The 14,546-nt window shown below is 37.6% G+C and overlaps 1 protein-coding gene across 1 annotated transcript in view; it reads right to left on the reverse strand.

Moving 5' to 3' along the window:
* Positions 1-14,546, reverse strand: part of SLC26A7 (solute carrier family 26 member 7) — a 195,610-nt gene that overhangs the window by 102,675 nt on the left and 78,389 nt on the right. Inside the window, exon 4 of the mRNA XM_069086668.1 lies at positions 12,518-12,682. Coding sequence (XP_068942769.1) covers positions 12,518-12,682 — 165 coding nt within the window. The remainder of the gene's footprint in view (positions 1-12,517; positions 12,683-14,546) is intronic.

Here is a 14,546-nt window from a genome sequence, read left to right on the forward strand (position 1 = left end):
TATAGTTGTTGAGATTTGGTGCCAAAGCCCACTGAGAACTTTACTAGAAGAAATATTTTAAGAAATGAATCAGATTTTTGCTGTTGCTGTTATTTGTTAACTTATACAAGTCTCAGTTTCCTTATCTGGAAAATGAGGGAAATGTACTATAACATCCCTTCCAGTTCTAAAGTTCTGTACCTTTCTGCCTGGAATGAAATGTTATTTGCTACTCATGTGTTTATTTCTTTTATATGTTTCATTATTTAAAGCAAAGACCAAACCTGACCCTGAATAAGAGATATAAGAATGTACTTCCTTCTATTCTTTGGAGAAGAAAGAGCCTAAAATTGTAGAACACTGAATATACTGACTCAGTTAAGGTGCTGATTTTGTTTGCTCAAATGCTTCTTTCTGTCTTTTTTATTCTTTATTATAAGGAATAATGGTTCTCTGAGCAGGTAAAGGGGAGTGTTATTTTGGGGAATAAAGGAGATGTAAAGGCAAGAAATATCAATAATATTTTTAAAAAACAAAGATTAAAATCATATTTTGCCCAAATTAAAAAGAAAAAAGATATAAACTACAATCCATCAAGATTACCTCCCCAAAAGAGTTAACACAAATAAGATGTAAAGAAAACATTCAAATGAGTCTCATCCCCAGTCTCTCCTTCCATCAGCACAAGCAAAACCCAAAGGGGAAAAAAGACAACATTCCATTTATTAAGAAAGCTTCCATCCCAACATTCTGATCAGTAAATGCAACCCACATTGGGAATAAATCCATTGGCTTCCCCTGCAGGGGACAATTTAAGCCTGAGACCCAAATCTTAGCTGGGGAAGCATGGTATAAGTTAAAAGGCCAGAGGCAGAATGGGTATGTGAAACCTTTTTGGAGCAAACTTGCAACTCAGCATTCCAAGACCCAGGTGGCATCCAGCCATCCCTTGTTTAGAAAAATGAGTTTAAGTTGAATTACTTGAATACTGAATTTTGTGGTGATGCATTTTTTCAGTGACTTGTGGGGGTTGGAAAGAGAATAGCCCAAGATGGTTGAGTTGCAAAAATATTTGCTCTCTGATATAGAATACTAGGGTAACCTTTGTTACAAATTCCCATATAATTGTTCCATGTCCGAATTGGACCTGCCACATTGTCTGTTCCCCACATCACTGATTGAATCAAGCTGGACCTCAACAATTCCTCCTCCCCACCCCAGTCATTTACTCGAACCATTTTTCAGGGTATATTGTGATGCACAAGAGGAATGTCACAATATCTACACAGAAAATGTGGGATTTAATAAATCACTAAAGCACGTTCTTTATTCCAAAATCCCAAAGGTCCTATGTCTTCAAAGGAGATTTGTTCTCCACATAGAAATCTCATTTATACATATTTAATTGTGATCTCATTCTCTATAAAAGAAAATGTTTCATTGGCTCAGCTTCTCTTTTGACGTTTCTATCCCACTTTATTAACATTCTTGGTTCCTGCTTTTCAGCCCTAAGGGGTGTCCAAACCAGAAAAGTGCTTGTAGTTAAGTATGTGTATATTAGGGGTGGAGGAGAGGATTGAGGGGAAGGGGAAGTGGGGGGGGGAAACAAAATTGTTTTCCAGTACTAAAATGCTTTATTTTTAAGGAAAAAATGAAACTTCCAAGAAGGGTAGTTCGAATGTATTGCCAAACTTGTCTTTTGCTCTTTGGTCTGATGTGTAGAACTGTACACAATTATGTACTACAGTATGCATATAAAACTGATGTCATGGCAACCAGCTTTGCCAAATTCATTGTATGTTGCTGCTGACTGAGATACTGGCGCCATCTCAAAGAAATCCACATGTGCTAATATGCGCTAGGAATTTTTGAAATTTTTATAGTGCCTTTCAGGGAAAACATCCTTTCCAATAAAGTGATACTTTATCATTCTCAATGATATTTTGAAAAGAATTTTTCTAAAAGGTAAAAATTTTTCCCTATTTTGGGGGGTGTATGAAGCAAATCTTTTACTCTATAAGGAAGTCAAAGATCTGTGAATTTAATGTAAAAGCAGAATCCTCAAGACAAAAGTATTTTCTTTGTCCCTAATACGGCCATTCATTTTTTTTTCACGTATTTATTACAGTATACTGCTCATGAGACTGGTCTGTACTGAGGTTTCTCTTATGCCCAATAGATGGCAATATTCCTTTAAACTGAAAACCTATACAAAAAAAAAATAAATGTAGGATTTTCCAGTGCAACCTAGAAACCAGGTTCACTCTTCAGTGTGATCTCTCTCTCTCTCTCTCTCTCTCTCTCTCTCTCTCTCTCTCTCTCTAGCCCCCACCCCTACCCACCCCAACCCTCTCCCCATGACTAATGAAGATTAGTAAAACCTAGCCCATGACTTCAAGAAATCTCAACATCAAAGAATTCCAGCAAAAGAAGGAATCTCAGAAGCCACCTAATTCCCTGTACACATATCAGAACAGGAATTCTCACTACCAGACAGCTGAGAAGCAGCCATGCATATAGACTTTTGCTTGAAATTCTCCAGTGAGGGGGACCTTATTCATTCATTACTTCTTAAGGTTTTTCATTCCTATCCTGGACAGTTCTAGTTGTTTTGTTTTTCCTGACATTAAGCCTTAATTTACCTCTTTGCAACTTTGTTCTTTATTTTGTCCTTTGACACCAAACAAAATAAGTCTATCCCTCTTCCGCACAACACTTCTTCAGAAACTTAATGACAGGGGCGGTTAGGTGGCATAGTGAATAGAGCACTGGCCCTGAAGTCAAGAGGACCTGAGTTTAAATCCGGCCTTAGACACTTAACACAAAAAAATAGCTGTGTGACCTTGGACAAGTCACTTAGCTCCACTTGCCCTCCAAAAAGAAAAAAGAAAGTTAATGACAATCATGTCTCTTCTTCTGGATAAACATCTTCAGTTCCTTCAACATAGACTCAATATCTTTCCCATTTTGCTTCCCTTTCTTGAGATGTTTTCCAGTCTTTCCTAAACTATGCTTACTAATAGAAAATACAATAGACCAAAGATGATTTAGCTAGAGAAAACTATATCATCTGCTTCCTCCTATAAACTATGACTTCTGAGGAAAATGAAAACTAAGATAGTATTAGTGTTTTGGGATGCCAAATCACACTATTGACTCATATTGAACTTGCTGTTCACTGAAACCCTCAGATCTTTTTCAAGCAAAATGCTCTCTATCCATGACTGGACCATTTTGAAATTATAAAGCTGAAGAAGCTAGGTAAACTTTATCTACATGATTTCTCTGATCTACCAGTTTTGCAGCCCTGCCAAAAAAGAAAATAGTATTTATCCTGTAAGGTCCAATTCAGGAACCAACTTCTTTATAAGGTCTCCCCTTATCCCCTAGTTGAAAGCAGTTGTTTTACTTTGAACTTCATAGCATTTCGTATCTTTCCTAAATACACATTTTAATTTTTAATAGTTAATCGTGCATACAGTTTATTTCCCCTACTAGATAAATATTTAAAATGGAGTGACCACAAAGAGTCATTATTGCTCCAGCAGAGGCAGATCATGCCATATAAATCCACCTTACTCCCCAGCAGGTACACTTTGATCCAGTGACACTGAACTCATGGATCCATGAACTCATGTTCCACAAACAAATCACTTTATTTCTTGACTCCAGGTATTTTCTCTGGCTATCTTTCATGCCTTAAACACTTCTCTTTCCTCTGTTCCACCTGCCAATTTCTCTGGTTTCCTTTAAGGCCTATCTAAAATCTCATCTTTTACTACAAGTCTTTCCCAAACCCTCTTAATTCTTTGTCCTTTTCCTCTGTTAATTATTTCATAAATGTTAGTGGAGGAAAGGAAGTAAGGGAGCTGACACCTAATTCTCCTGTGACACATGCAACAATAATTAAATTTCTATTTTTTTAATAATACAGATCTCAGGCAATGGATACCTGAGATAATTTTTTTTATCTGCAATTCTATGCTTTATTACCTGAGATCTGCATTACTTAAAAAATAGAAATTTTTTGACATGGAATGTTAAGAAATCTTTTTTATTATCATTAAGCATAAGTATATGTATATGCATTAAGTATATGTATATGTAGTTTGATTTGTATATATTTGTTGAATTGTCTCCCCTGTTTGAGTGTAAGCTCCCCGAGGGCAGGGATTGTCTTTTTCCTCTTTTTGTATCCGAAGTGCTTAGAACAGTACCTGTGGCATAGTAGGTGTTTAAGAAATATTTATTGATGGATTATTGATTGACTATTTCCTTAATAATACTTAATAAACACGTACTGACTGATTATTTTTTAAAAAGTAAAGATGAGAGAAAAGGAATCTTAGAGATAGAAGACTATAAGGGCAGAATAAATTTAAAGCTGGCCAAATAGTGCAGTTTTTTCTGGGATGCTGTGAAATAAGTTAGAAAAGTTAGGTTTGAGATGAATTGTGGAGATCCTAGAATGCCAGGAATAATATTTGTATTTAATTCTATATATGATCAGGAAACATTGAAGATTTTTGAGAAAAGGGTTAGTGTGGTCTGAGCTGTGCATCAAGAAAACTGCTCTGGTAGCTTTGGATGGGGGAGACAATGGTAGCAGAGAACTATTTGAGACATCTTTGCCACAGTTCAAATGAAAGGTAATAAGGGTTTATTTGGGTACCCTAATCCCATGCTCTGGGCGGGGAGCTATTCTCACTTCCCCTAGGTAAGTGATCCAGGGCAACTTTAGGCTTTTGTTTCTAGCACTGATTACTCTAAAACTGATTATACTAATGAGTACATTCCAATTGCCCCATACACAGTATGGTATTCCATGGTTAAGTATAACTCTTAGCAAACCACATGTTTTTGACTAAGCAATGACCTCATCCACCAATATGCCAGGAAACAACATTTTACTGTATTAACCTCAAAACAGACAGGAGTTGGGTACGTGTATAAATGGGCCAAAGTGCTATACTCTCAGAAACAAAGAACTTACCTTCTCAATATCTTATCATCACAATGCATATTGAAAACCACTCCAATTAAAAGTAATATGAATTCAACGTGGAACCAGCCCTCAAATCTCTAATTCTGCTATCATTTTATTACAAGATTTTGGTCACCAAATGATTCTAAGTAGGTAGAATGGGAAAATTTAGCCTAAAGAAAAGAAAGCCAGGATGAGGGGAGAGAAACTGCTAGCACTATTTAAGTATTTAAAGGGTTTTCTTATGAAAGAAAGTTTAGAGTTGCTCTATTTGGCCCCAGAGCTCGTGGGCAAGAACAATAGTTAGAAGTCAGGCAGGGGTGGCTAGGTAGCTCAGTGAATAGAGCACCGGCCCTGGAGTCAGGAGGACCTGAGTTCAAATCCAGCCTTAGACACTTAACACAAAAACTAGCCATGTGACCTTGGGCAAGTCACTTAACCCCAACTGCCCTCCAAAAAGCAAAAAAAAAAAAAAGTCAGGCATATCTGAGTTCAAGATAAAGACAAACTTTCCTGATTACTTTGGACCACCTTACTGAGCAGAAGGGGAGAATAGAGAGTCCACAGGCTCTGGAGGTTTACAGGCAAAATCTAGAGGACCTTTTGTCAAGGATATTACAGAGAGCGTTCAGCATTCAGGTTGGACAAGATGACTCTTGAGACTCTACAACTCTGAGATTATGTGGTTCTGTCAAAAACCACTTTTACTTCCCTGATACTGTTCATCTGAGAACAAAACATAATTTTGTTTACCACCTACATAACGAGGCTATAAAATGACAATTTTCCATGTTAAAAAATAAAACCATTTTGAGCTCGTTACCTAAGAGAAGAATGTAAGAGAATACTGAGGAGGTAAGTCTCCAATTATATGCATATATATTTAAATATGTCACACAGAGATAGACGCAGTGGGGGAGGGGAGAGAAGAGAGAGGGAGAACAGAGAGAGGGGAGAGACAGAGAGAGAGAGAACCCTATGATCCTATTGTAAATACATAATTTCCATTTAGAAATTATTGTGGTATTTTGAACAGGACATTAATTACTTACTTGGACTCCAGGAAGTCACTTAAATTCTTGGGACTAGTTTCTTTATCTGTCACATGATGATATATAATCTCCCTTTCTAACTCTTGGCCTATGACAGTAGACTATTTCAACTCCATTACACCTCTTGCTCTTGCTCTGTGCATAATAATCAAATCAACACCACTATTGCTACTGGAAAGGACTGACAGTTATGCTGGGTGGCTCTACTCACAATCTCTGCCAATGTCCTAGACCAAAGTTATTTTCAGAGTCACCACTCTCCTGATTAAACTGGATCTATCCATTGGGATATAGGCTCTGTGAGGGCAGGGACTGTCTCACTTTTGCATTTGCATCCATCCCCACAGCCTAACGAAGTGCCTGGCACATTTTTTTCAGTCGTTCAGTAGTATCCAGCTTTTCATGACCTGAGGGACCATAGCATACCAATACTATACATGGGGTTTCCTTGGCAAAGACACTGGAGTGATTTGCCATTTTCCTCTCCAGTGGATTAAGGCAAAAAGAGGTTAAGTGACTTGCCCAGGCTCACACAGTTAGTAAGTATCTTAGGCTGAATTTGAACTGAGGTGTTCCTTATTCCAGGCTCGGTACTCTGCCTACTGAGCTACCTAGCTTCCTGGCATACAGCAGGTGCTTAATTTACACTTGTTGATTGATTTTAAAGTTATGTCAAGATATCAAAGGCCTCTGATTTTTTCTGGGTAATGGATCATTTTATTAATGTTGGCATATTTCCCACTTAATAGTATTTATTTTTTTTAATTACAAGTAAAGATAATTTTCAGCATTCACTTTTATAAGATTTTGAGTTCCAAATTTTTTTCTCACTCATCCCTCCCCCATCCCCAAGATGGCAAGCAATCCGATATAAGTTACACATGTACAATCAAGTAACAATTTCCTTGGGTTTCCCTTTTCCCAACCATAAAAGGTGGGGTGGACTAGGTCAGGGGTGGAAAACCTACAGCCTCGAGGTCACACCTGGCCCTCTAGGTCCTCAAGTGGAGCCCTCTCACTGAATCCAAACTTCACAGAACAAATACAAATCCCCTTAATAAAAGAATTTGTTCTGTAAAACTTGGACTCAGTCAAAGGGCCACACTTGAGGACCCAGAGGGCCACACGTGGTCTAAAGGTCAAAGATTTCCTACCCCTGATCTAATCCAACCCACCTTTTGTGGTTGGGGAAAAGGAAGTCCAAAGAAATTGTTACTTGCTAAAATAACACAGGTGCTTAAGGAGCAGAGCCGGGATTAAAACTGGGTTTTATTGTTAAAAAACTAGTGCTTTTTCCATCATGCAACGTTGTCTCTTAATTTAGTCTAATGAGACTAAGTATCCATACAATAATATATTCCTACTTGCTGCCTGCCTTCAAAAGGCTTCTATAATAAATGACACTTGTACAATTATTCCTTTTCTCCAGGCCTAAGAAAAACAGTTATCTAGAGGAAGTGTTCCACATGGAAAAGAAATCACTTGTGTTTCCTAGGCCTGAGTGTCCTCATTAGTCATTTAGTTAATTAGCATTTATTAAGTGTCTACTATGTTCCAAACACTTCACTAAGTATTAGGGAATACAAAGAAAGTCTAAAAATAAACAAACAAAAAACAAAAAGAAAAAAATTAGTCCATGTTTTCAAGGAACTCAAAGTCTAATGGAGAAAATAACATGGTCTATACAAGATATATTAGATAATTAACCACAACAAAAAAAGTATTAAGGAAGACCAAAAAAGGTTTCTTACACAAAGAGGGACTTGAAGGAAGCCCAGAGGCAAAGGAGGAGTGAGAGCATTCTAGGCATGGGGAACAAGTGAAAAAGTTGGGAGATGGGAGATGTACAAACAACAGCAAGACAGCCAGCATTACTGGATAGTAGAATACAAGAAGAAAAGTATAAGGTATAAAAAGACTGAAAAGGTAGGAAGGGAAAAATTTATCAAGGACTGTGAAAGCCAAACAGAGAAGTTTATATGTGGTCCTAGAGCTAAGAAGCTAACAGAGAGCTACTGTCATTTAGTGATCTATTGATTAGTTCAATATGATCATGAAATAGGCTGACCTGCATTTTAGGAAGATCAAATTTGATAGCTGCATGAAGAATGGACTGGAGTGGAGAAAGACTAGAGACAAGAAGACCAACCAGTAGGCTAATATAAAAGATTATTTGTAAACTGACAGAGTTGAATTGGAAGATCTCTAAGATCATGTTTTATATGATTTCAGCCCCCAATCTAATATACATAATTGTTATCATACTGCTTGCCTTCTCAAGGTATGGAAAGGAATAACAGGGAGAGAATTGGAAACTCAAAATTTTTGTAAAAATTACAAATAAATAAATAATTGAAATGTAAAAAAAAAAGATACCACCTATGAAATAAAAAGACAAGAGATAATTTGTTGCCTTGGAAAATTTTGTTAAGTTCATGTACCTGTTAACTAGGATTTATGTTTGAAGAGGAACTTTTAAAGTGTTTGAACATTCTTTAGGTCTGCCAAATGTATGTCAGAGACATGACAAACTAACAGATCCAGGGCGCTTTTCTGAAGTGTTCTGAAGAACTAACCTAGGAGACAAAAGGCAATTCTACTCAGCGGGGTTTCAGCAGCATGCCGTAAATATAACTTCTGAGGAAGCACAGAAAATGAGGCAGACAAGTGACCTATCACCCAGAATCACCAGAAGTACTTATAGATAATAGGCCATCTCAGAGGAGAATGCCTAGCAGATTACAGGAACTCCTGGTGAAACTGATCACAATGTCCCACGTTCTGCCTCTGCCCAAATTTTAACCCAATAAATAAATAAAAATGAATGAAAAAATGCTCATTAAGTACTTCCCTGGTGCCAGGTATCATGCTAAGCACTGGGAATACAAATATAGAAATGAGATAGTCCTTGTAATTGAGGAGCTTTCATTGCTCTAGGTCACTCTCTAAGACTATAAATTGCAGAGAATAGGTACAAGCCTGAGCTGATAGAGGAAATTACCTCATTGAAAGTTCCCTATGGAATTAAAATTACATTCCCAATGGAATTACAGTTACATTCCAATAGAGGAGGGAAATATCTGTCTATCCATATCTAGATCTGGATCTATATATAGATAGGGAAGTAGTGTCCAGAAAGGGAGACTTTACCTAGACTTTACCTGTGAATTGATCCACAGGGAAGCTAATGTCCCTAGGGAGATGGTGAGATGAGGTATGAAACATGGTCTAATCTAAGACCTCTATATAGTGGAATAGATGAATTTGTACTTATTCACCAGTCAATACAGCTCAGTTTTTTAGAATTCCAAAACTAAGTGGATTATGCCTCAGGGACTATGGGCATGATTCCTGGTGTTCTAGACCAAAAAGGTCCATGTGGAGGTGGGAAGATTTCCCAGGTGGAAGGCTGGATGGAATGTGAAGTGTGATTTGGTCTGGGCCCAGCTAGGTTTGTAGATTAGGTAAGTTTGCTTCCATTTACTCATCAATCAAAACAGCTCAGCTCCCAGACAGGAGTTCTAATCCTGAAGGGTAACTAATTCACTCCCAACAGACATTTCAATCTACTGCACATCGGCAGACTATCTTTGAATTTATGTTGGCAGGCACTGATCACAAAATTTGTTGCTATTCTGGGTCCCTTTCCTAGCACCTAAAGACTTGACCTAAAAACCAACAAACCAACCAACCAACAAACAACAACCTTATCCTACTCATCATAGCTAGTTGCTAGTCTGATCTAGTTTCTCCAAAGTGCCACATTCTTTGATGCTATAGTTCAGTGAATTCTTAGAAAAAAAATTTTTTTCTGTTTTTCCTTCCTAATCCAGGCAATTCAGTTTCCCCAATCCCCAATTCAGTTTCAGATCTATATGAGTTTCTTGGGAAGATGATCATACATTCTTCATACATAAACAAACCAATCCAATTACCTACCGATAAGCACTAGCTGACAAGACAGCAGACATAATGGACAAAGAGAGCGAGCCTTGGAATCAAGACAACATGAGTTCAAATCTTGTCTCTGACACAAATGGCTATGTGACTCTAGGCAAGTAACAATCTTTCATTGCTCTAGGTCACTCTCTAAGACTAGAAATTGCAGAGAAGGGGCACAAATCTGCATTCATAGAGGGAATTACCTCATTAAAAGTTCCTTATACCAATGAAATTACAAGTATGAACAAAAAAAAATCTACTAATATAAATAAATGTCCATAACCTTATTACTGGTGATTCCATTAGCTATTTGCTACTCAATATATTCCAGAGATTAACTTAAATTACCTAAAAGTACAATGGGATTCTCTATAAGGTAGTGGGTTTCTCATCATTGGAGGTCTTCAAGCAGAAATTAAGATTATCACTAAATGGACATCTTGTATTTGCGATTGTTTGGGGGTACTGAAAGGACTAGATGGTTGCTAAAGTCTATTCCAACTCTAAAATTCTATGATTTTTTGATTCGGATAAAAATGCTAAAGAAGTCTATGTGATATCTGACCAATGCATTTCAACTAAACAGACTCCGCCTTTGTTTGACCTGGGATCTGAAGCTGAGTTGATGATGAATTCTGGTGTTTGACTTCCTAGAGGAGAAGATGGTCTCCTTGATTGGTTTTCCAATTTCCCCATCAAACAAAGGCATTCCTGGTTATCAGCCTTGCATTGCCAAATAAATTCCTGGACCATGAGGTTTTCCTGATAGAGCCTGTGCCTAAACTTTGCCTCCTTTGGCCTTTGATCAGTCAGTTCAAAGCAAAATGCCAGCCCCACAAAGTGGTATGAGGTCAAGTCATTGCCATACAATCTGACACCACGAGGCCTTCTTCCCACCTGACAGAAAGCTCTTTGAAAGCAGGGCTTTTTATGTTTTTCTTGACATCCCCAGCTCTTGGCAGAGTACCATGTATATCATAGGCAGTTTGTGAATGTTTTTTAGCTGACTCATCAGCACTTTGAAAACATAATCCTTTATATGTGACATCTCCTAGATGACAGTCCCTAGTCTGTTGAATTAAAGTCTTGCAGATGGTTAAGATTATATGCTGGCATTATTTTCCATAGTCCACGCGACATCCATTCATAAGAATGACTTTAAAGAATAGACTAACCAATGATAGGTTTACTGCTCAAGCCTACTTTATCCACTGTAAATGCTTATAAGATCAATCTAGTGCTAGAAGGGTCCTGCAAGGCTGGGTAGACCAAGTCCTTCCACTTTATAGTTGAGGAAACTGAGGTCCAAGGGGTTAAGTGATTTGCCCAAGGTCACACATGTAGTAAACAAGTGAGGCAGAATTTGATTGCAAGTTCTCAGACTCTAAAGTCAGGTTTCATTGCACAACCACTGGACATCATGAAATAATCTTTAATATCACTAGCAGACTTGTATTAGGCAGATACCAGACAAGTTTGGTTGACCCTAAAAGTTTCCTTGACTATACTTCCACTTATTAAGCCTGTGTCACAATAAGGGAAGATTATGAACTCCTGGGGATTTTTTTCAGTCAAATTCCATGAGACCCCACTACAGGGTGAGAAAATTAGACCAATGCACAAAAACTAACAACCCTTTTGCCCCTCAGGGCCAGGTGGCTTGCTGCTGAATTGGCTGTCTGAAGATGGGTTTCCTTCTGCCAGTGTTTTAGCAGGGTTCTTGCTGAAAGTCATGGGAAGAATTTTATACAGCATATGGTTTTGTTAGGAAACTGGGTCAGTCTTGGGTTAGATGGGAAAAGAGTAATTTAATGGCATGTTTGATTCTGCAAAAGAAAATAAAATAGTCATTTGCTCTTATCCTTACCCAATTATAACATGGTTTTAGTTTGCCTTGTGATTAATTTTAAATTAACTATTTCTCATTCTAAATTATATTTCAAAAACCATAGAATATCTTATCTGAATAAAGGGTATCTAGAGAGAGAGAGTTTAGTTTAGTAGATAGAGTGTTGAACTTGTAGTTTGGGAGACCTGAATTTGAATCTTGCCTCTGGTACTTAAAAAATATGTGACTCCAGACAAAGCCACTTAAACTCTTTGAACCTCAGTTTCCTCGATTGTAAAATGAGAATAATGATAACTATAATACCTACCTTGAAGAGTTGCTATAAAACTCCAATGAGATGATGCATGTAAAGCCCTCTGCAAACCTTAAAATACTAGAAATGTCACTATTAATCATATTATTAATACTATTATTATTTCACAATGGAAAAAGTACTGATCTTAAAATCAAGGGATCTAAGTTTGAATTCTGATTCTGTAACTTCCTGTGTGACCCTGGACAAACCATTCAACTTCCCTGGGCCTCAGTTTCCTCATCAGTAAAATGAGGGGATTAAGCTAGATGACCTGGGAGGTCCCTTCCAGCTCTAGATTTTTGATCCTAATTTGTGAAATATATCCTAATATGATATAAACCACATTCTTCTTGTTGAATTAAAGGTAAAAAAGAAAACAAACAAAAAAGAAGAGGAAAAGGACATGACAAACTCACATAAAAGAATCCCAATGGTCCTGAAATATAAGGCATTTTCATTCCAAGGAGATACTTGACTTGTGAGGTCACAACATGGGTGGCAGCTCCAGTTGTCATTGCACTGATCACGGGCTCTGTTAGCAAGAAAGTGGCACTGCCCAGATGCAACACAAACATGGCAATCTAGGGAACCAAACAAAGGCAGGCATCATCTGTAAGTCCATTCAAACACAATGCTCCTGAGCTCCTAAAATGATCATTTTATTAGGAAGCACCAGGCTTTCCTTAAGGAACAGGAAACTCCACTGATGAAAGCTCCCTTTCTCAGAAACTGACTTCAGTGTTGATGTGACATGAAACATATTGTGCAAATTTGTTTTATGCTTACTCCTAAACAAAATTCCCAAGACTTTTAAACAAAATTAGGTGCAAAAGGAAAATTAAGTTAAAGCTGTTAAATTTCTTGATTTTGAAATGGAACCAATCCAAAATAAAATCTTTTTAAAGACATGTCCATATACATAACAATGGCAATAGTACATAAAAACCATATATTATTCAAGGAAACCAAAAAAATAAGGAAATTGACAACAACCTATCGGTAATGATGAGCCTAATTCACTCCTTCACATCTGGTAGACTTCAGTCTTCCCAGGCATGAAGGAAAGAAAGAGATCTTTTGAGACCCTCCAAGATTCTGAGACATAAGGCCCAGCTGTTTTGGCTCTGTTCCCTCTGAGAGCAGCTGAAAGAAGGCTTCTTTCTGGAGTTGATATTCTGAGTAGAAATGCAAAAAGGGGGGAGAGGAGGAAAGAGCTGTCTATAGAGACAAAAAAGATTATAGAAGAATCACTACAGAAACAATGTTCTCTAAATTCATCCCTCCCCTAACACTCCCAGGATTACTCCCCAGTCAAATCTATACAAATTTATTAACACATAGATAAAATAGTAGTGCATAGAGTCCTGCAAGTCTTAGTGAGAATGGGAAGGAAAAAGAATTTTTCTCCCATACCTCTATTCCCTCCTTTGAATAGTTCATCCACTGTGGGAAAACACAGGCTGACTCCCTTTCTTTGCCAGAAAAACAGTGTGCCTCACTGGGCCTTAACACAGATTTCTGTTGGTCAGTGGTTTCAGTCATATCTGACTCTTTGTGATCCCATGTGGAGTTTTCTTGGCAAAGATACTAGAGCAGTTTGTCATTTCCTTCTCCAGCTCATTTTAAAGATGAGCTGAGGCAAACGGGGTTAAGTGACTTGCCCAGGGTTGCACAGCTAGTAAGTGTCTGGTCAGATCTGAACTCAGGAAGCAGAGTCTTCCTGACTTCAGGCCAGATACTCTATCCACTGTGCCATCAGGCTGCCCCATCTTAACACATATACAGCATTCCATTTTCTAAGAATTTTGTCAGCATTGACATATGATTACAAAACATTCTAATTATACAGTATGACTATTTCCTCAAACACTTGTGAATAGGAATTTGTATAATTAGTTTTAAAATTTGCACCTAGCATAGTGACTGACTCACAACAGACAATAAATAAATACTTATTGATTTATTGACTGATACAATAACCAATAGTTACCCTATATGTTCTTTTTTTTTAAGAGGGGAAGGTAAAGCAATTGGGGTTAAGTGTCTTGCCCAAGGTCACATGGCTAGTTTTTGTGTTAAGTATCTGAGGTTGGATTTCAACTCAGGTCCTCCTGACTCCAGGGCCAGTGCTCTATTTCCTATGTGTTCTGAAAGCACAAAGAGAAGACAGGTAAGCCATTTGGAGAATGAATCCAGAATCTTAGAATTGGAGGCTTCATTTTAAACCATCTTTCCAATCTTCAACCTCAGGTGGAAATACTATTTTGCATCAACACCCTCTACCTCCTGACAACCAGGCATTTTTGAACACTTTTAGTTATTGAAAGTTACTACCTTACAAGGCAGTCCACTTAATTTTTGTACAGATCTAATTATTAGAAATTGGAAAATAATTTTGTCTATTGGCCTGACTTTGCTTTCTGGAGCAACATAGAATAAAGCTAA

The sequence above is a fragment of the Petaurus breviceps genome, unplaced genomic scaffold (assembly GCF_028583685.1).
Source record: "Petaurus breviceps papuanus isolate PSGF00001 unplaced genomic scaffold, PetGlider_PUasm1.0 179, whole genome shotgun sequence".
Classification (NCBI taxonomy): Eukaryota; Metazoa; Chordata; class Mammalia; order Diprotodontia; family Petauridae; genus Petaurus; species Petaurus breviceps.